Source organism: Panthera uncia (assembly GCF_023721935.1).
Source record: "Panthera uncia isolate 11264 chromosome A1 unlocalized genomic scaffold, Puncia_PCG_1.0 HiC_scaffold_16, whole genome shotgun sequence".
NCBI lineage: Eukaryota > Metazoa > Chordata > Mammalia > Carnivora > Felidae > Panthera > Panthera uncia.
The window spans coordinates 66,901,869-66,924,615 of NW_026057576.1; the positions used below are offsets into that span (position 1 = coordinate 66,901,869).

General features: G+C 43.7%; 1 protein-coding gene across 3 annotated transcripts in view; it reads left to right on the forward strand.

Annotated features, from left to right (window-relative positions):
- FARP1 (FERM, ARH/RhoGEF and pleckstrin domain protein 1) overlaps nt 1–22,747 on the forward strand; it is a 294,004-nt gene that overhangs the window by 182,654 nt on the left and 88,603 nt on the right. For all 3 annotated transcript variants that reach the window (XM_049647489.1, XM_049647490.1, XM_049647488.1), the window contains exon 3: nt 11,856–11,960. In XM_049647489.1, coding sequence (XP_049503446.1) covers nt 11,856–11,960 — 105 coding nt within the window. The remainder of the gene's footprint in view (nt 1–11,855; nt 11,961–22,747) is intronic.

Consider the following 22,747-nt stretch of genomic DNA (forward strand, 5'->3'; position numbering starts at 1 on the left):
AGTAAGGCTTAAAACTACTTAAGGGAGTTTTCATGACTACCAAAAGTTGGAAATAACTTGGCGAAGCCTTCAACTACAAATGAAGCCTCATGTTATGTGCTGGATTGGTGCCTGGCATTATATGTGTCAACCTGATTAAATTCTCAGAACCACCTCATTAAGGGGTATCATTAGTCCATTACCCAGATGGGACAGTCAGTGCCCAGGCCATGTAACTAGCTTGGGCCACGTAACTGGTAAATGGCAAGTCAAGCATTAAAGTTCTGTCTTGATGACTCTGGATCCCTCCCCCATTCTGTGCTGCTCTCAAATGTAATCTCACACATTTTTTAAAAAATGTTTTTATTTTATTTTTGAGAGAGAGCATGAGCAGGGGAGGGGCAGAGAGAGAGAGAAACAAAACATCTCAAGTGGGCTCTGCACTGACAGTGCAGATTGAGCGCTCAAACTCACAAACCATGAGATCATGACTTGAGCCGAAGCCACCCAAGCAACCCTCACACATTTTTATACCTAGTAGTAATAGCTTCATCAGCTGTAAATGAGGCAAAAGCTAGGTTTCTTTCTTTATAATCATAGTGTATACTTTGTTTATAATGAAAATGCTCTCTATAGGGCCTTTTTCTCCCCCCATTTTGCCCCTCCCTATAGTGGATTGTTTGTACTTTTGGATATTTTCCCATATTTTTCTACTGTTTGAAAATACACAACTTAAAATTCACCATCTTAAGCATTTTTAAGTGTATAGTTCAGTGGCATTAAGTGCATTCACATTGCTGTGCAACTATCACCACCGGCCATCTCCAGAACTCTCTTCATCTTCCCAAACTGAACTCTGTACCCCCAAAACAATAGCTCTCCATCCCTACTTCACCTCCAACCCCTGGGAGCCACGATTCTACTCTCAGTCTACTTTCTGTCTCTGTTGGATGCCTTTTGTTACCTTTGTTATATACTTGTAAGTTTCTTTTCCCTAAGTCTGGAGTCTCTGTGCTTACTTTAATCGGAGCTTTGCAGTTTTTCAGAAGAGGAGAAGTACGGTTGACCCTTGAACAATGCAGGGGTTAGGGGCGCCAGCCCCCTCTATAATTGAAAATCTGCCTATGACTTTTGACTTCCCCAAAACTTAACTACTAGCCTACTGTTGACTAGAAGCCTTACAGATAACAAACAATTGGGTGTTATGTACTTTGTATATTCTATGTACTATATACTGTATTATTATAATAAAGTAAGCTGGAGGAAAAAAAGAAAATCGTAAAAACATATAGTACTGCACTGTATTCATTGAGGAAGTCTACATATAAGTGCACTCACAAATTCAAACCCAAGTTGTTCAAAGCTCACCCGTACTGATTCTGACCTCTTCTGCAGATAGGCAAACCTAGAGCCAGAGCTCACTCATACCCCCAATCTCTTAGGTGCTTAATAGGATATTAAACCTGAAAAGTACTTGAAAAAGAATGAAAAGTAGATAGTACTATTTGGGAGGTTTTCTGGGGACTCCAGAGCTGAGAATTCTTCAAGTGTCCTGAAAGCTGAATTTTCACATCACACTTCGGCTTACATATTTTTAATTTAAAAGCCTTATGCATAAAAAATAATTTGAAAACCCTTTTTCAGGGGCTCTTGGGTGGCTCAGTCTGTTTACCATCCAACTCTTGATTTCAGCTCAGGTTGTGATCCCAGGGTGGTGGGACTGAGCCTGGCATCAGGCTCTGTGCTGAGCATGGAGCCTGCTTGCTATCCTCTCACTCTCTCTACACCTCTCCCCTGCACACCTCCCCCCTTAAAAAAAAAAAATCTAACAAAAAAATAAAACCCTTTTTCAGGATGAGAAAATGTTCCCATTTTCCCCTAACTGAAAAACATTAAAAATATTTTCTGTTGAAAGTATCTGCAAAGATTTAAAATAATTTTTCTTTCATTTAATGTTCCTGGAGGTTGTCCAAGAACCTTGGACATTGGCTCTTGAGGGGAAGGCTGTGTTTAAAAAACATGGTAGAAGAAATCTGCCTGCACGTGAAGAGAATTGAGAACCCAGAATCACATATGTTATTCGGTGGCTTTGTTTTACAAAGTCTTCACCCTTCTGTTCAAATGTGAAGCTAAATTCAATAAAATATTTACTTTCCATCTTCGGAATAATAATTTTAGAGGCTAAGTGCATGGTATCAGGTGTATTTTGAGAAAGTTCAGGCTCCGTGCACTGAATGTACTTTTGAGGCTTAATTAGACCACTGAGCCCAAGGAGAAAGATGCCAAACTAAATAGACATAAGGAAAATGCAAGCATTTTTCTTTTTGCTGGGAAAGGTCTAATGCTTTCCTCCAGCAGTCCTGATCTGGTTTGTACTTCCCATATTCGTTATTTGTGTGATATTTTATTCCCTGGCTAATGGGTTTTTTTTAAAGTCAACATTATTTTATTTCAATAAATTTTGGACTTTTTTTATTCGTCTACTTTTTTTTTTTTTTTTTTTTAAACGTTTATTTATACTTGAGAGAGCACTAGCAGGGGAGGGGCAGAGAGAGATAGGGAGGCACAGAATGTGAAGCAGGCGCCAGGCTCTAAGCTGTCAGCACAGAGCTGGATGCGGGGCTTGAACCCACAATCGGGAGATCATGACCTGCGCCCAAGTCCAGTAATTCACTGACTGAGCCACCTAGGCGCCCCCATTCATCTACTTCTGAAAGTGATCAAAAAACAACAAATCGCCCAGGGTCAAAAGCAGAGAAACCTGGCACTAGGAGGAGCCCAGTTCTCCGCAAACATTTTTCATATCTTGCTCACTGCATTGTGGGATTGCAAGAAAGCACTAGAAAGCCTCCGCCGTGCATGCGCACATCAAGTCTTGGTGCCAAGGGAGAAGGGGAGTGACTTCTGTACTAACGATGCCGCGGTTGCAACGTAGCTAAATTACAGCCAGGGAGCTGAAAGCACCCGTTCTCTTCCCAGCCTGGCGTCGGGACTCTGAAATCCAATCTGAAGTGTGTTTAATGAGCGTTCTGATCACTGAGGCTCAGTGCGGAGGGGAACAACGAGTGCAGTGTGCCCGCGCAGACAGTTGCGGCCACCCTTGGAGCCACCGAGGGAGGAAGAATCGCCGCGTTTGTGGACAAGGAGATGGGCAGGCCTAAACATTTAGCTCCTTTCTCCCAGAATGAAAGCTTTGTCCCAGCGCCCAGACTTTGCTTTTAAAGTTGTAGTTCCCGTTCTTGCTCTGGCCGGTGTTTCACAGCAATGGTGATCACGTTGTCTGCTGATGAGGCTGCCGCCATGTTTCCTGTTGGGCGTTTGAGTCCTTTGCTTCCTTCCCCTTGCCATCATCATAGTTCTTACCCGGTAGAGTTTAGTGAGTACTAAGTGCTTGGGGTGTAGTGAGTCACGTGAGCCTCACCACAGCCCTGTACAGTGGTTTGGTCATCAGGCCCATTCTGCAGAAGAGCTAACCGAGGCCCAGAGAGTCACTTGCCCCAGGTCACACCGCCATGGAGTGGAGATCCAGGATTTGCAAGAAGGCAGATGTTTGCATTCTTAATAAGAACATTATGCTGCCTCTCTGCGTCATCCAAGGGCTGGAGAAACAGCATGAGAAACCTCTCCCACACTTCAGTTGCCTGATTTCTGTGTTAGTCCTGCCTTTGCAGTGGGAGATCATGGTTGGCTTATGTGACACTCACACCAGCTTCCAGGGGCTCTGTTCTACCACGGTCCTGTTAACTATCATGTGGGCTCCCAACCCTCTTTGGTGCCACCAGCTATGGCCCGTGTAAAGTGTGGGCCTCTTTCCTTGGTTTTATCAGCAAGTTTTCTCTAGGACAATTTGAGTCCTCAAAATTACAAGTCTAGGTCTTGAAAGGGGTGAGAGGGAAATGGAGAGCCTGGGGGACTCCATGGTTAGGAGCAGATTCTCAGGACTGGGTTTGAATCCCAGCTCCACAGTGAGAGAGCCTGACCTTGGCAAGTCTGTGTCCTTCTGCCTGGAATGCCTCAGGGCCTGCAGCTTAGGGAGTTACAGGTGTGCAAATAATGTGTTCCCTCTGTCCCCGGGGTGAGTCCCCAGGGAGCTGCATCTGGCCACCAGTGTCTTTGTTTACTCCAGCTGTTCATCCAGCCGTTATTATTGATGTCCGTCCCGTAAGGGGAAATGGTAGGGACTCCGTTCTGGCTTCTCGTGTGCCATCAAGAAGTTCTGTGCCCTGCTTATGATATACCATACTTTGCTTCTCTCTCATGACATTTGGAATCTTCTTTTCACTCTTTGGGTTCCATAATTATCCGGATAGTTGTCTTGAAATGGATAGTGCTCATTCATTCTGGGACATGCTCTCTGGCCCTTTGCAATCTAGAAAGTTCTCCCCTTGCATTCTGGAGAATTTCCCTACATTTGTGCTTGTATAATTTTGCTTTGCTCTTGGATCTGTCTAAGATGGCCCATCGCCCAGAGGTTGGAACTCTTGGACTGAGCCCACAAATGCCCCGTGCCCGTGTTTCGTTGCCATCTCTTGGCCATGAGGTCTCGTTTTGGGGGGTTTTCAACTATATCTTTAAACTCTCCCAGTGCAATTTTTATTTCTGCGCTGTGTTTTTTTTTTTTATTGCTAAGAGCTCTTGTTATCCAAATATTCCTTATGATAACCTTCTGGGTTTGTTGGCTTTTTGTTGTTGTTGTTGTTGTTGTTGTTGTTGTTTTAGTTACAAACTCTTAGCTATATGGGGATCCAAATTACAGTGTTTTAACAAGTGTTTTCCTCTAGCCTGCAATATCACAAGTACCTGGCCTCTCCCACTTCGGACCCTTTGCGGGACTCTGTGTAATGTAGCCGTTTCCCTATTGCAGAGTCTCCCTCTGCTCTGTAATTAGATTTTAGCATCCTTGTCTGTCATCTTCTAGAATTTGGGGGGAATCTCTCACTTGCTGTCTCTTGTCTCACTTTCTCTGTTTTCTGTGAATTTATTCCTCTTTTTCCTTTTTTTCCCCTCTCTCACTGTTCTTTTTTAAGCGGGGTTTCTGAGTGTAGTGGAGACACATGTGTTCAGTCGGCCATTTTTAGCCACAGACTGACATTCTTTCCATCGTTTATATTAAGCTGTGTCTGGCAGCGGCCTTGTGCTAAATTTTCTAAGAAAAACATGCATTTATGGACAGTTAGGTGGGTTCCTGTGGAATTTCTCAAATTGTACTGTCCTTGAACTTCTGCCTCATTGGCAGCTCCTGAGTGTGTGCAGAGGGGCTAGGACAGGGTGGTACCCCGGGGCGGGCTGCTGGGGTGTTGGGAACGCGTGTGAGCTCTGTGCCCTTCGGACCTGGCTCCGCCCCTCTGATTTCACGGCTGGAAGGGTCTCAGAAGAGAGTATTTCTTAAAAAGGATTTCAGTTCCAGAACAACACTCACATCTAGAGCAACCACGGTAAAAAGAGGAGCCTCTTTTAACATCAAGAAAGATTAATTACCTTCCATAATTCGTCTAGCACTTGCTGAATATATTTGATTATCAAGTTAGAGAAATTTTGAAGGCCAGGGGCTTTGTTATTCCAAACCCACTTATTGGGTGGTGGTTTCCTTGTAGTCTCTTCCAAAGGGACCATGCTGGCTGGATGTGACTGCATTGTCCCCGCCCCCTTGTGGCTAAGAGGGGAGTAACAGCCCTACAGAAGGTGGTTGTATAAGTTTGCTAGGGCTGCGGTAACAAAGTCCCGCAAACTGGGTGGCTGAAAACGACTAATTGATTCTCCCACAGTTCTGGAGGCTACAAGTCCAAACTCAAGGTGTCATCAGAGCCATGGTCCCTCCAAGACTCTGAGCAGAATCGTTTTTTGCCTCTTTTCAGCTTTGACAGGGCGGGGGGATGTTAATCCTTGATGTTCCCTGCTCATAACCACATCATTCGGTCTCTGCCTCTGTTATCACATGGCATTCTCCCAGTGTCTGTCTTCACACCGTTTTCTTTCAAGGAGCCAGTCATATTGGGTTAAAACCCATGCTAATGGCCTCATCTTAACTTGATTTTATCTCAAAGACCCTGTTTCCGAATAAGGTCATGTTCACAGATGCTGGGAGATAGGACTTCAGCATATCTTTTTGAGGGACACAATTCAACCCATACCCATAGGTTTGGCTTTTTTTTTTTTTTTTTTTTTTTTTGGCTATGGTTGACTCTCAAGTTTAGCCTTGATGTTAGCCTCGAGCAGAAGTCAGAGAGACCATGGAGCCAGCCTGCCTGCCCCACGTGTGCAGGATCCACAGGTCACTCAGTAGCAACTCATCGACTGGCAGGTGACTGGCACCTTGCTACTCAAAGCATAGTCTTTGTAGCAGCAGCAGCAGCCCTGGGGGCCTGTTAGAAATGCAGATTCTCGTGCCTCACCCCGTGCCTCCAGAATCAGCACCTGCAGCTTGTTAACATCTGCAGGTGATTGACAGGCACGTAAGTCAGAAGTGCTCTTCTGAATCACCTCCAGCAGGGATCCTTGGCATGGCCTCTGCCCTTGGGGACATTGGCACGCAGCCCGCTGACGTGGTAGCCAGGTTTTGTATCGCATGACATTGCAGAGGCATGCCTTGGGGGGTGGAAAATGGCTCCTCCTTCTCAATGTCAACTCCCTCCCCTGCCGTTAATTCTATAAATTAACATTTTCCCTACACAGCAGAAGCAGCAATACTTGAGAACTTGTTCTTATGTGCCAGGGCCTTTGCTAATAACCACTTTGCAATCACAGTTTTGAGCCTTACATTGATCCTGGGAGACGGATGATAATGTCTCCAGTCCTATCATGACTCGTGTCCTGTGGACTGAATTCTGCTCCCCTGCCCTCAGTTCATAAATTGAAGCCCTAACTTTTATTGTGGCCATATTTGGAGTAAGGTAGTAATTAAAGTCAAATGAAGTCATAGAGGTGAAACCCTGATTGAAAAGGATTAGTGTTTTTCTAGGAAGAGACACCGGAGAGGTCTCCCTCTCCCCTCTCCCCTCTCCCCCTCCCCCTCCCCCTCCCCACATAGCACTTACCATATATTTAGCTGGTTGTTTGTCTGTAGCCCCAACTCAGGGATACTTGTATCGATTTCTGTTCCTTCGGCACTTAGCCCAGTGCGTGTGTGTGTGTCTCTCAAGCCCCGTGTACTTAGTACATCCCCCCACCTGGCCAAAAACTAGCAACGGGCCATGAGGGAATCTGCAGTGTTCTGATGCCCTAAGATTAGACTTGTTGAGGGTTGGTGGGTTATAGGACTTTGGATAATATTCTAATAGGTATTCATGGTAAGAAAAAGGGGGCCGAAGGCCTTTGAGAGAAGCCATTCTCTGCTGGATCAGAGCGTGCCCTGGTTGTCATGGTTACGTTAATCCTAAACCAGGAAGGGGGGGGGGGAACACTTCCAGAAACAGCTTTCTGAAACCTCAGCAGATGCAAAATTTTTAAAACCTAGTCAAACATTATCTTTATAGATTTGTGTCTATGAGATTGTTTCTGAGAGGTTAGAACCTTAGCTTGTCTCAAGTATAGGGGAAATCATTTGTTCAGATGCTTTGAGGAATTAGGGAGAGAGAGGAAAATACCACACCCCCCCCACCCCAGAAAAAATTGTCTTTATTCTTTTGGAGGAGAAGAAAAATACTCCCACATAAAACTTTATGTAATAGAAATAGCCTGAGGGCATAGATATATTTTTAAAGGTACAATAAACTAGAGCAGCTTTGATTCAGTTTTTAGTACCTTAAAACCAAATGTGAATGTTCATACTATTTGTTATTCAATATTTAGTGGCCAGACATTCTCCAAGAATGCGAACCTCTTCCGAAAATGTACTCTTATAGATTCTATGAAAAGCCCATTCAAAATGGAGAAAATGAACATGGACGCCGAGTTTGAAATCAGCCACATTGTTTGTGCGCTGGGCTAAAATTCAAATGCCTTTTGCAGCATCATTAAAAGTAGCCAATAAGAAAAATGCGATTATGTAGTTTCGCTAATTGCTGATTTGTTCTCCAGGATGAAACATATAATTACTATTTGGTGTCTTTTCTGTAAGGCTCACATGTCTAGAATACTTTAATCAAGACTGGCTAAGTATGGGGCTGGCCAGATTGACAGTTTCTTAGAGGCTGTGGGAGTCTTAGAGATCTGTTTCCTCCCCTCCAATACTAACACTTGGTGATCATTAACACAACTCATTTGTCATAAGATCCTTTCCATGTTAAACTTCCTAACATATGTAAGTTTTCAAACGATGTGTAAATTACTTGGTTTCCCTTCCTTGTGTAATGTAGCTTGTACAGCATTGAATAGGATTGTGTGTGTATGTCTTTTGTATTCTTTTAATGTTTATTTTTGAGAGAGACCGAGCCTGAGAGGAGGAGGGGGAAAGAGACAGGGAGACACACACAGAGTCCAAAGCAGGCTCCAGGCTCTGAGCCATCAGCACAGACCCCGATGCGGGGCTCAAACCCACCAACTGCGAGATCATGACCTGAGCCAAAGTTGGACGCTTAACCAGCTGAGCCACCCAGGCACCCCGAATTGTGTGTGTGCGTGTCTTAAAGTAAGTCCCCCTTTGAGAAAATACCTTTATGGTTCAGTCTTTCTCAAGGTCTCTGCTTCATGCTTTGCTAGGTTTATCCATGCTGTTGCCTCCTCCTCCTCTTCACACTTCATCAGCTTATTTCTAGATTTGTGTTAGCAAAAGGGCTTGCGCTTTTATAGCTCTTTGAACCCCATTACTGGCTTCCAGCGCAAAGCCTAACCCAAATGCAAAATCTGTGGTACTCCAGCAACGTTCATTTCATGCCAAACACATAAAAGGTCTCTTTGCACTGAGAAATTGTAACAAACGTTGGGTGCACACACATAGGTGTTCACTCTCTCTCCCCGTGTGATCAGGCCTTCGCAGCCACTCTTCCAGGAGCTAGTCCTGCCCCTCAGTATAACGTTCTAAGAAGAACTCATTTTCTTGTTCTTAAAAAAGTTGAAACTGATTCTACAGTGCATCACAGCTATTTAAGGATGTGAACCCCATCCTCAGTTACTTTTTCTGTTTTTTCTCTTCTGCATTTTTAAAAAACATTTTGTTTTGTTTTGTTTTAGAGAGAGTGTGCGTGAGCAGGGAAGGGGTGGAGGGACAGAGAGAATCTTAAGCAGGCTTCATGCTCAGTGAGGAGCCCAGTGTGGGTTCCATCCCATTACCCCGGGATCATGACCTGAGCCAAAATCAAGAGTCAGATCCTCAACCGACTGAGCCACCGAGGCATCCCTACATTTTTTTATTGTGATAAAATATATATAACGTAACATTTACCATTTTAGCCATTAAGTATACAAATTCAGCGGCATTAAGTATATTCACAGTGCTATGCAACCAACACGACCATCCATTTTACATACTGTGATGTGATTCTGAACAAAATTACTCTTAGAGTGAAGTTCAAAAATGTGCATTGGAGACAAGCATTGAGGAACAATGGGGCAGACTGTAGGAGTAAATTCACCGCAGGAAGTAAAGGAGGGATGATCTTTCTTAGAGAATGGAAGTGAAATCTCTTCCTCCTTTTATTTACTTTTTTATTTTAGAAAGTGTGTGAGCAGAGAGGAGGGCCAGAGGGAAAGAGAGAGAGAATCTTAAGCAGGCTCCATGCTCAGTGCAGAGCCGGATTTGGGCTCGATCCCACAACCCTGGGACTATGACCTCAGCCAAAATCAAGAGTCGGATGCTCAACCAACCGACTGAGCCACCCAGGCACCCCTCTTTTCCTTCTTTATTAGACGTTACTGTTTTTCACATTTCCTGCCATCAGTTCACGTGAAACGATTCTGCCAGAGACCCTTAAACCAGGCACTCAAAGAGCCTAGTGAGTTTGGGATTATCCATGGAGAATATTGTATACCTTCAGATAGCTCTGGCTATCTTCTGTATTTCCGTGATGAGGAATATGGGAATATATAAAGTGGCATCTGTTTAAAAAAAATGCTTAACCTCCGGACACTGAAGCACCTTTGACGCCTCCTCGGGTCATGCCTGGCCAGGCTAATGGACATGCCCAGCACTGAATTAGTCAGGCTCTCTTACTGACCATTGGTCTCCTGAGTTGCTAATTGGTTCCTAACATGTTCTGCTCTTCTCAGAGGGAAGGTGGAAGTATAAAAGCAGTAACTGTAGAGGACTGTGTTTTTGAAACATTTTTCTTCCAGCGTTTGATCCATGTGATGGAATTGGATCCATTTTACTAGCGGGTCGTTAGGAATCCACCGGGCAGTGAAGAGAAACCAAGGCATTTAGGGTAGAAATTGGGGTCTTATATATCATATTCCCCTTTTCCTGTAGGTTCAGTATATAGAAAATGCATGTATAGTATTGATTTCAGCTGGCATTTGAGTGTCAGGTGCTTTGCTGGCCAATAAGAATATAAAGGTGAACTATAAAGTAGCCCAGAATTTAATTGGAGAGACAGGCTTGTATATACTTAACCATATATAATACTGTGGAATGAGTAAGTTTTATTCATCTGTTCATCCACTTCAAAATTGGTCAGTCTTTAGGCTCTGTGGATACAGAGATTAATAAAATGCACTCTTACCTTCAGCGTGGGTGTCGTATGGATGAGAATTTGCGCAAAGTGCTAGGGGAACCTAAGAAAGAAAGCCATAATTTCTGCCTTATTTGTGGAGGAAGGGAAAAGGAACAGGGACTGGGGTTCCACTTCCACAAAAAGAACACAGAATCATGAGCTGAAAACTTCTGTCCATACAAAACCCACACATAAATATTTATGGCAGCTTTCTCCTCCTCCTCCTCCTCTTCCTCCTCCTCCTTCTAAATATAATTTATTGTCAAGTTAGCTACTATACAGTGTGTATAGGGTGCTCGTGGTTTTGGGGGTAGATTCCCGAGATTCACCGCTTACTTACGACACCCAACGCTCATCCCAACAAGTGCCCTCCCCAATGCCTATTTTAGCAGCTTTCTTCTTAATTGCCTAAACTGGGGTGGTAACCAAGATGTCGTTCAGTGGGTGAATGGATAAATAACCTGTGGTACATTCACACAAGGGAATATTATTCAGCAATAAGAGAAATGAACTAGGAAGCCACGAAAAGACATCTAGGGACCTACGTGCGTGCTGCTGAGCAACAGAAGCCAATAGGAAAAGGTTACCGTACGATTCCAAACGTATGACGTTCTGGAAGAAGTGAGACTGGAGACAGTAGGAAGACCAGTGGTAGCCAGGAGTTCGGAGAAGCGGGGGAGGGTTGACTAGATGGCACATGGTGGATTCTTAGGATGGTGAAACTATCCTCCTTGATCCTGTGATGGTGTCTCCATGATATTACATGTTAGGATACACAATATTACATGTTTGTCAGGAAGTATAGAACTGTACAGTGCAGAGTGAACCCTAATGCCAACTGTGGACTCTGGGTGATGATAATGTATCAGTGTTGGCTCAATATTTGTAACCACTGTACCACATGGATGCAAGATTAATAATAAGGGATTCTATGTGTGTGGTGAGAAGAGCGATGTTGGAATTCTCTGTACTTTGTCTTCAGTTTTCTGTAAATCTAAAACTTCCCTAAAAAATAAAGTCTATTTCCAAAAAGAGGGTGGTGCCTGGGACCGTGCTGGGGAGAAAATGGCAGAGAATTATCATCTAAGTGTGAAAACAGCCTGGAAAAGGCTCAGAGGTATGCGGCCGGGGGTCTGGTGATCAGGCGGTCAGCGTTCTGGAAGGTGGATGGCGGCAAGCTGAGAAGGGCTGAAGATTCAGGAATGAAGAGGCTTCTGGTGGTGGGAGCCATGGTTTGTTCTCATATCTGCCTGTCTCAGAGGGGGTGACTCCTGTTGTTTCTGTTTCCAGCAAAGAGCCCCTGGGAAAGTGTTGCTGGATGCAGTTTGCAACCACCTCAACCTCGTGGAAGGGGACTATTTTGGCCTCGAGTTTCCCGACCACAAAAAGATCACGGTAAGTGATGGGAAATTAATGTTGATATTTTACCATCTGTTCAGCTTGGGAAAGGAGAGGAATCAGTCTGGTTCTTTGGCCATGCATACATGTCCTAGAAGAAAAACAGCCAGAAGGCCCTTGTTAAACTGTTTTGAAAGTACTATGTACATAGGATTAGCAAGTTCAAAGAGCTTGATGAACACCAGCTCCCTCTGACCCTTTTCCCTTGCCTGTCCCTCCAGAAACCACCATTACCAGTTGCTTCTGTACCCTTCTAATAAAAGTCTGCTTATGTGTCTGTACACACACATTTTTTTTAAGTTTATTATTATTATTATTATTTTTTTTTTGAGAGAGAGAGAGAGAGAGAGAAAGAGTGAGAGAGAGCAGAGAAGGTGCAGAGGGAGAATTCCAAGCTCTGAACTCTCAGTACAGAGCCCAATACTGGGCTGGATCCCATGAACCTCAAGATCATGACCTGAGCTAAAATCAAGAGTCTGACGCTTAACTGACTGAGCCACCCAGGAGCCCCACACGCATACTTTTGAAACACACTAATGTGTGGAAACAACATATAATGTCATGTACCTTACACTCTACTTCAGTTAATGTATCATGAAGATCTCTTCTTTCCCATGCATAGAATCCCCTGCCTTCTTCTCCATTGCACGCTATTCCGCTGAATAGACATGACTGTGATTTACATCTGTTGTAGACGATGGGGTACTTAGTTTGTTTCTAGTCTCTTGCTTTTACAACAAAGGAAGCTACCGCAAGTACACTGAAGCTTACGTTCAAGTTTCAGTACGTGAGATCCAAGGGCATGGGGTTGCCTAATCCATAGGTTTGATCATTGTAAAATTTGAAAAATATGTCATGCTCTTTACAAAGGTTTCGCCCATTTGAACCCAAAAGTTAGAACATAGCTTATTGTTCCTTTTGTGTTTTGGCTAATGGCACTTTCTTAAGGCTGTATCTGATTCTTATATTAGACACCCTATGCAACTATAAGTTCATTGACTGTATTTCTATTTATTCTTCCATTCTGTATACAGAGTAGCTAGGACTTGCTAGCCACTGCTCCAGGGATCCGGTAACTAAGGTGCAGGGAATGTATGATCCGGGTGGGGTGTCAAGCTTAGTCAGTGACCAGCACAGGGCATGTGACAGGTGTTTTCCATTGGAGCCAGGGAGCATTGGGCAGTGGGGGTAACAAATAACATTGGTGTTCAGGAAATCCTTCCCAGATACTACAAAGCTGAGTCCCATGAGGCCAGTAGGAGTTGACCTAATAGAAAGAATGTTCCATGGAAGCCTAGGTGTCTCAGTTGGTTAAGCATCCAACTTTGGCTCAGGTCATGATCTCACGGTTCGTGGGTTCGAGCCCCGTGTCGGGCTTTGTGTTGACAGCTCAGAGCCCAGAGCTTGCTTCGGATTCTGTGTCTCCCCCTCTCTCTCTGCCCCTTCCCCACTCGTGCTCCCTATCTCTCTCTCAAGAATAAATAAACATTAAAAATAATAGAATGTTCCAGTGAGAGGGGGGACCCATGTATAAAGAACAGAAAACAACCTGCAGGAATGTTCAAGGAAGGCTGGGGGTGACAGGTAAGGAGGAGAGGCTCAGGTGAAGGAGATGAGAAAGAGGAAACTGAAAAGTAGGCAGGGAGCCACATCTCGAAGGACTTTTATACCATTGCCGTCCAGTAAAAATAAAATATGAGCCACGTATGTAATTTCACATTTTCTAGCAGTTTTGTTTAAAAAAAAAAAGTGAAATTAAAAGTATTTGTAACTTAATGTAATACGTCCAAAACCATTACCATTTCAACATGTGATCAGGAGCAAAGACTATGAATAAACTATTTCACATTTTTTCATGCGGAGCCTTTGAGTCTGGTGTGCATCCAACACAGACCCTCTTGATTCATGCCATCCGCATTGCAGGTGCTCAGGAGACACGTGTAGCTAGCGGCTATTGTGTGGGACAGCACAGTTCTGTACCAAGCTCGTGTGTTTGGGAAGCTGTCAGTGTGTTTTAAAGGGAACATGGTATGATCTGGTTTATGGTTTAGACAGAGGACTGGGCTGGACTGCAATAGGAAAAGACTAGAATCAGGAAGGCCGTTAGGGGTTTGCTGTGTTTCTGGCTGGAGGCGTAGCGGCAAGGGATTACGGGAGAACCGAGGTGGTGGGCTGGAGCGAGATGGGTGGATTCAAGAGGTTTTGGAGGAGGAGGTGGTTGGGGATGTGACTGAATGGATGGGCTTGTGAGACAAAGCAGGCTCAGAGCAGCTGGGTTTTCCAGCTTTGCCATCTGGGGGACAGTGGTACCAATCGCTGGGGATGAAAGCCTCACCATGTCTGGGAAGAGATAAAGACAATGAGTTCCATCCCAGACATGAGGACTTGGGGGTGTCAGTGGAGACATCCAGTGGGCAGGGCCTGTGGGTGTATTTTCCAGAGCACAGGAAAGAGATGTGAGCTGAAATGGAGATTTAAGACTCATAGGACTATTTTTTTAATTAAATGTTTATTTTGAGAGAGAGTGTGTGTGTGTGCACACAAGCAGGGGAGAGGCAGAGAGAGAATCCCAGCCAGGTTCCTCAGTGTCAGCACGGAGCCCAACGCAGGGCTCAATCTCATAAACTGTGAGATCATGACCTGAGCCGAAATAAAGAGTTGGACGCTTAACTGACTGAGCCACTCAGGCTCCCCCGCAAGATTATTTTAAATATTAATTGAAGTTCTGAAACTGGATGAGAGCGTAGAGAGTAGAAAGGAAGCCAGCGTGGAACACCAGCATTTAAGGGATGGACAGAGAGGGAAGAACTCTCAGAGGAGGTGCAGATGGGGAGGAGGAAAACCAGGAGAGGGACTCATCACAGCAAAGGAAGAGAGTGTTGCGAGGAAGACATACACAGGAGGCGAGTGGGTAGATGGTGAATGAACCAATCTGTCACATACCTAAAAGTGGGTGTGAATAGTGTTTTCTCAGCTTATTCCTGTCTCCAAATACTCTTCGCCATTTCCTCGTACTTAAATTAAACTTTAAGCCTCCCTGACTCCCAGTCCTTTTTCATATGGCGCATGACCACAGATGGGCCAAATCTAATTCTGCATTCTATTTATCCAACAAATTTCTTGTGCCTACACGGCCTCAGTCCTCATACTTTATATCATGGAAGACACGTGATACAAAGTGACAGCAAGAGGAGGTTATGGTTTCCATTCATTAGAAGTGCACAGCTTGAAAGAGAAAAAAAAAAAGTGCACAGCTTGGTAAGAGAGACAAGGAAACAAATAATTACAATACCGTGTTGTAAGTTCTATGGAACATTGTTTCATAAACTTTTTTTGTGTTAAAATAATGATTCTCAGAACACTGGAGGATATGCTATCTCATTATTTCTAACACCTTTGCCTGAATTACTACAAGGTCCTAGTGGCTTCCCTGACTCCATTCTTGCCCTGTTTGAGCCAGCTGGAGATGCCTTTCTAAACGAAAAATAGTAGTGTTGAGGGCACTAAGATTCTCATAACTGTTCTGTATCTGGGTCAGCCAACTAGCTAATGGTGGAGCTGAGATTCTAACTATGTTCTTCTGACCCCAAGTTCAGTGCCTTTCTAAAATTTACAAACCTGTTCATCTTCCTGTGCACCAGCACCTGTGCTGGTGACTTTTAAGTTTTATCGTGCTTGATTTTTATGATCTCACTGCTTTCTTGTAATATGTTCAGCTGCAAAATACAGAAAACCTAGTAACGATGACCAAAAAAACAGGTGTTTATTTGTCGCATGTAACACACAAAAAAAGCCACCACGTGAGTGCTTACCATGTGCCAGACTGTTCTGGTCCCTGTGGACACAACAGCTAACATGGCCCATATTCTAAAGCAAGGATCAGTACACTTTACAAAGGGCCAGATAATAAATACTATATTAAGGCTTTGCAGGCTGTAGGGTCTCTGTTGCCGCTACTCAAGTCTGCCCTTATAGTGTGGAAGCAGCCATGGGCGATATGTAAATGAATAGATGGGCTTTGTTCCAATAAAACTTTATTTAGGATACAGGAAGCCACAGTTTGCTAACACGTGCCCTGGAGAGTAATACCTCGTTGCAAGGCATCATATTAGTTTTACCTACAGTATTTCATTCATTCCAGGAAGTGCCCATCATATACCCTTTTTCTGATGAGGAAGCTAAAGCTTAAAGGGGTTAAGTCCTCATCCAGAGGTTCACAGCTAGGAAATGCCATAGCTTTGATTCAAGTTCAGTTCTGTCTAAACACAAGCCCATGCTGTCCATCATCCTTCCATTCTGACAATATTTCCATATTTTATTCTCTGTCAATTACAAAATCCCAACCCGACAGTTAACTTTATAAAATTTAAGAAAGAAGTTGTTGCGACAGTTAATCTGTCATTGTTAGGTGAGGCAGTAGAGGTGACTGGAGAAGGGTACAAGGAGGGATTCTGGGGCCGTTGGCCGTGCTCTGTTTCTTAATCTGGGTGCTGGTTCTACGCGTGCAATCAGCATGTAAAAATTCAGTGAGCTGTACGCTTACTACATGTGCACCGTGTGTGTATAAAACGTCAATAAGGGGCACCTGGTTGGCTCAGTATGTTAAGCATCCCACTTTGGCTCAGGTCGTGATCTCAGGGTTCGTGAGTCTGAGCCTCATAACGGGCTCTGTGCTGATGTCAGCGTGCAGCTCGCTTCAGATCCTCTGTCCTCGTCACTCTGCCCCTCCCTCCCCCAAAATAAATGAACATTTAAAAAACAGAACATCAGTTAAACTTTATCCCCAAAACTCAATGAAATAAAAGCACAGAGGAGCAGAAATAATGACCAAAAAGTATCCAGAGGCTGAACGGAGGGGTCTGGCTGGGTTTTCATCTCTGCTCTTAGTAAAGGTGCTTGGGAATTTAAGATAGGTATCCAGTAGTTTCTATTGCCTTCTGAGATTCTGTCGATTTCTAGTGGGGTGGTGTTTTGTAGCAGCCCAGGAAAGGAGCTCTGCAGGTCCAACTGTCAGCCCTCAAGTCCCTGGAGCAGGGTGACCGGAGCAGGGGGCTGGCCTTGCTGACCCTCGCTCTGCACGTGGGTAGAAATGAGGGAAGAGTGCCCAACTTGTGGAGTTTTTGAAAGGCTCATATGTGATAATGTCAATCAGCACATGTAGGGGTGCCTGGGTGGCTCAGTCGGTTAAGCGTCCGACTTCAGCTCAGGTCACGATCTCATGGTCCGTGAGTTCGAGCCCGCGTCGGGCTCTGGGCTGATGGCTCAGAGCCTGGAGCCTGCTTCCGATTCTGTGTCTCCCTCTCTCTCTCTGCTCCTCCCCTGTTCATGCTCTGTCTCTCTCTGTCTCAAAAATAAATTAAAAACGTTAAAAAAATTTTAAAAAAAATCAGCACATGTAATCCCTGTGTCTGGGACCTACTCGAGTGTTCAGAAAGTGTTAGTTACGGAAACTCTGATCATTCCCATTTTTTAAATTGCCAAGAGCAGCTAACGTAAGTGTTAGCGTGTTAACCACCTTTGAGTGGACAGTACGATAGTGTTAACTGTATCCACATTGTGCCACATCTTAAAAACCTGAAATTCCGTGCCCGTGATACAGCTCTCTTGTCCTCCCCCCAGCCCCTGGCAGTCACCAACCTACTTTCCGTCTCTGTGAGTTTGACTACTCTAGATCCCTCTAAGTGGACTCCCACAGTGTTTGTCTTTTTGCGACTGGCTTGTTTCACGGAGCATGATGTGAGGTTCCCCCACGGTGTAGCATATGACAGGGTATCCGTGCTTTTTGAGGCTCGGTGATATTCTGTTGTATGGCTGTCCCATGTTGTGTGTGCTCGTTCATCTGTTGGTGGACGTTGAGGTTGCTTCCACCCCTCGGTGGTTGTGAAAAACGCTGCGGTGCACACAGACATATTATCGTTTTTTAAATGCTACTGTTGTGATTATTACCTTTACTGGGCTTCCTCTGGGAGGCCGTTTACTTGTCTGCCAAACCAAGGAGAAGCCTGGTGGGTCTCAAAATGTCTGAACGTGGGCCGTCACAGCTGGCCTTGCCCATGGGCCTGTGCCTGTTACGGGGGAAACTAGGATCCCCAGAGTCCCTGGCACACGGAATTGTGGACCTTTGTGCCTAGACGGTAGGCTCACGTCTGAGCCCAGCCTTCCGCCCCTTGTCTCGTTTCCATCACATGAAACACCCACGTCAGGGCAGGCCGTTCTGCAAGGGTTTGAAAAAAGCCTCGGGGAGAAGGAGTACTTTCTGTGGTCTAAGATGTGTTTCTCAGGATGGGAAATAAACTAGTGATAATTAGTAATCAATTGCGCTCTACCCTTAATTAGACTTGTCCTGTGGCTTGCCAGTTAATAGAGTTGGTTGCTGTGTTTACATGCAAGTTTGGCCTGCCCTTGGCTTTGAGTCCAGGAAGCCGTGCCCGGGAGATTGCCCCACAGGAGCAGAGAGATCTTTTCATCAGCTTTTTTTATGGATTGGTCTTTTCCGTGGCAGAAATGCTATTGATCCTAGGAGTCAAGACTCTGTCCTTAATATGCCAGCTAATTGGTAGCTAGACTGTAAGGGCTGGTAAAAGGCCAGAAAAACAGTAGCTTGCCATTGGAGTGAACTCAGAGACCTTGGCCTGGCTGCCCTTGGACTCTGCTGCACACCTGAATGCATCTCATTTGTTCTTCTTATGAGAGGTTGGCAAAAAGCCAGACAGTAAATGGATTGGGTTTTGCGGGCCATACCGTCTCCATGGCAACCACCCAACACTGCCATCACAGCACAAAAACGGCCATGGACAATATCTAAATAGATGTGCATGGTTGTGTCCCAATAAAACTTTACTTAGGGGCATGGATATTTGAATTTCAGAGTTTTCACATCATGAAATACACTCCTTTGTTTTTTGGTTTTTGTTTTTTTTTCTTTCCAATCACGAGAAGTGTAAAGGCCGGTCTTGGCTGTACCAAAACACATGATAGTCAGGATTTGGCCCATGAGCCTTAGTTGGCCAATCTCTGCTTTAAAATATTTCTCTGAGGTGGGTGTTTTATCATCTCCATGTTACAGTGAGAAGGTTCAGAGAGGTAACTTGCCCGATACTTGACAATGATCTTTATAACCAGGATTTTCACACAAGCCTGTCTCAGCAAGCCGCTCTCTGCTACGCTTGGCTGCCTTTCCTCACACTGGTCCCTCCCAGAGAGCTGTGTGAGCCTCAGTGGTAGAGATAGGTGTATAATAAGATTTATCTCATCAGCCTGTTGAGGATCCCGGGAAGGGCATGCATCATGGCTTGTAAATCTCTGTTTGAACATTTGTTTTGTCATATAGCAGCTGGGCAGATACTGAACCTCTTTGATTTTGTACTTTATCTGGAAAATGGGATTAATAAGTGGTGATTTTACAAGATTGTCATGAGGATTAATTCTGATACTTTACAGTCACAAGCCCAGCAGGATTCCTGCGCGTGGGAGGTACTCGGATATCTGTTGTATCTTGTGCTTGCCTTCTAACTCAGAAACCAGAGAAGTTGGCCCACCAGTGTTTTGTTAAAGCCACAGTGCTTACTGATCTGATAAAATGGTTCCAGTGTCTAATGCGTGCTGATAAAGCTCAGGAAGAAGATGGGCATCTTATTGTTTAGTTTATATTTTATATTTATATTTTATATGGTCACTTTCGGTGAGGACACTCTTTCTGGCTTGTAGAGGTTTACCTTCTCACGGTGTCCTCACATGACAGAGACCGAGATCTTCCTCCTCTTATAAGGCCACAGTTCTATCTTTTTATGACTTTATTCAACTTTAATTAACTTCTGAACACCTTTTCTCCAGAGACAGTCACATAGCGAGGTTAGGGCTTCAACATAAGAATTTTGGAGGGACGCATTTCACTCTGTAGTTGCAGACTTGCTTTCTAGGGGCTTGAAGCCATAGAAACCATGGCTACATCCCTTGTTGGTGGTTTCCCAGCCCCACTGGCGTTGGCCAGATTTCCTTCCCGTATGCTTAGTAGCAGCCTCCTGTCCTGACGTTGCTTCTTCCCCCGGGGGTCTGAGGGCATCTACATCCCAGAGGGGGTCTTTGTGGACACATGCCAGGTGTAAAGGATGAAGACTTGCTGAGCCACAGACAGATGGAAGTTTGGGAACCCAGCAGAAATGAGGCCGTGGGGTGCCTCTGTCATCACACATCACCAGCAGCACCGTGGTGTGAGGCCACGATGGCTGGGTCTATGGGGCAGTTCTCAGAGGAGGCAAAGCTTTCCTTGAGCAGAGAGTCTGGGAGAAGGATGGATCACGGGAAAAATAGAGCAATGGGCAACCTTCCATTTCTTAAGCTGGAGAGATACGTGGGGTTTTTTGTTCTCATTTGTTTTTTAATTAATTGACTTTTTAAAAAAATGTTAACTTTACAGAAAAACTGGACAGAAAGTAAAGAGAGGTACCGTATACTGACCCCCCCCAAATGCACAGGGTCCCTTATTTTTTAACATCTTGCAGTCGTGTGATATGTGTATTATAATTGTTGAGCAAGTATTAACATATTACAGTCCAAAGTTTACATTAGTGTCCGTTCTTTGTGTTGTATATGCTATCGGTTTTGACAAATGTCTTTGACATGTGTCCACCATCAAAGTATCATAAAGAATAGTTTCTCTTCCCTAAAAATGTCCTCTGCTCTACCTACGGATCCCTCCCTCCTCTCTGAGGCCCTCACAACCACTGATCTTATCCTTCAGTATTTTTTTATTTTCTGTATTCTTGATGCTTTGGCATCTGGGCCTTGCTGACTGGGAAGAGAGTGCCCTTCCCAGGACTAGTGAGAAGTATTAAAATCTCAGACTCTGTGGATTTTTCTATTTCTCTTTGCTATTACATCACTTTTTGCTTCATGTATTTTGAAGTTCTGTTTTTAAGTGTATAAATACTTAAGATTTTCCTACCCTCTGAATTAATTGACACCTTTGTTATGAAAAAAATTCCTTCTTTATCCCTGGTGATATTCTTTGTTCTGATATTTACCTTGATACTGATATAGCTGCTGTAATTTTTTAAAATTACTGGTTGCATAATATACGTTTTTCATTCTTTTCCTTTTAACTTTTTTGCATCTTTATATTGCAGTGTGTTTCTTAAAGGTAGCATACATTTGGGCCTTGCCTTTTTGTCCAGTCTAACAATCCTGCTTTTTAATTGGGGGTGTTTAGAACATTTACATTTAATGTGATTGCTGATATGATTTAAATGGGGCATCTTGCTATTTTCTCTTCGTCTTACCCATTCTTCCTTTTTTTGGCCTGTCTTTTGATTAATTAAATATTTCAGTGATTCCATTTTACCTTCTTTGTTGGCTTATAATCTATAACTCTTTCATTTGTAACTTTCATAGTTGCTTTTGGGTTCATAATACACACTTTCAACTTATCAGGGCCTGTCTTTAAGAGAGATTATGCCACTTCACCTACAGTATAAGAACTTACAGTAGTATACTTCCATTTTCCCTTTTCTGATTTTTTTTGCTATTTTTGTCATATTATTTTCTTTTACAAAAGTTATGAATCCCACACTACGTTGTTATTTTTACCAGTCAGTTGTCTATGAATAATATTAAAAATGTCTCAGATATTGTATATATTAACCACACAATTGACATTTTGGTGTCCCTCGTTCCTTTGTGTAGACACAGATTTCCATCTGATATTATTTTCTTTCTGCCTGAAGGACTTCCTTTAACATTTCTTCTTGTACAGCCCTGCTGGCAATGACTTCTCTCAGCTTTCATATGTTTGAGTCCTTATTTTGCCTTCCGTTTTGAAAGACATTTTTGCTGGGTATAAAATTCTAATAATTTTGTTCTTCAAGGGCATTAAAATCTTGCCCCATTGCATTCCCACTTGCATTGTTTCTGACAAGAAGTCTGCTGTCATTTTTACCTTTGTTCCTTTGTGCATAATCTTCTTTGGCTGTTTATTTATATTATTTATTTAGAGAGAGAGATTGCAAGCGGGGAAGAGAGGCAGAGGGAAAGAGAGAGAGAATCGTAAGCTTGGGGCTTGATCCCATGACCTTGGGATCATGACCTGAGCTGAAATCAATCGACTGAGCCACCCAGGTGCCCCATATCTGGCTGATTTTAAGATTGCCTCTTTACTGCTGTTTTTGAGCAGTTTGGTGATGATGTGCTTCCATGCACTTTTCTTCACATTTCTTAGGCTGGAGATTTTCTGAGCTTTTTGAATCTGTTGGGTTTACAGTTTTCACCAAATTTGGAAAATTTTCAGCTGTTCTTTCTTTTCATTTTTTGTCCTGTTTTTTGCCCCCTCCACTGCCACCTCCTGTCCTTTGTGACTCCAGTGCCATGCATGTTAGGATGCCTAAAGTTGTTCTACAGTTCTGTGATGCGCTATTAATGTCTTGGTTATCTTTCTATTTCATTTTGAATTGTTTCTATTGCTGCATCCTCAAGTTCATTAGTATTTTTTCTGCAAGGTCTAATCTGATTTTCATCTTATCGTGTGTGTGTGTGTGTTAATCTCCCAATGTGGTTTTTATCTCTAGAGGTTTCATCTGGGTCTTTTTATGTTTTCTATATCTCAACTTTGAACATAAGGAATACAGTTATAATAACTGTCTTTATGTCCTTCTTCTGCTAATTATAATGCCTGCATTCCAGGTCAGAGTGTTTTGTCTGATTATGGGTCCTGTTTTCCTGCTTCCTTGTGTGTCTGGCGATTTTTCTTTATTGGATGTCAGATATTGTAAATTTTACCTTGTTGAGTACTG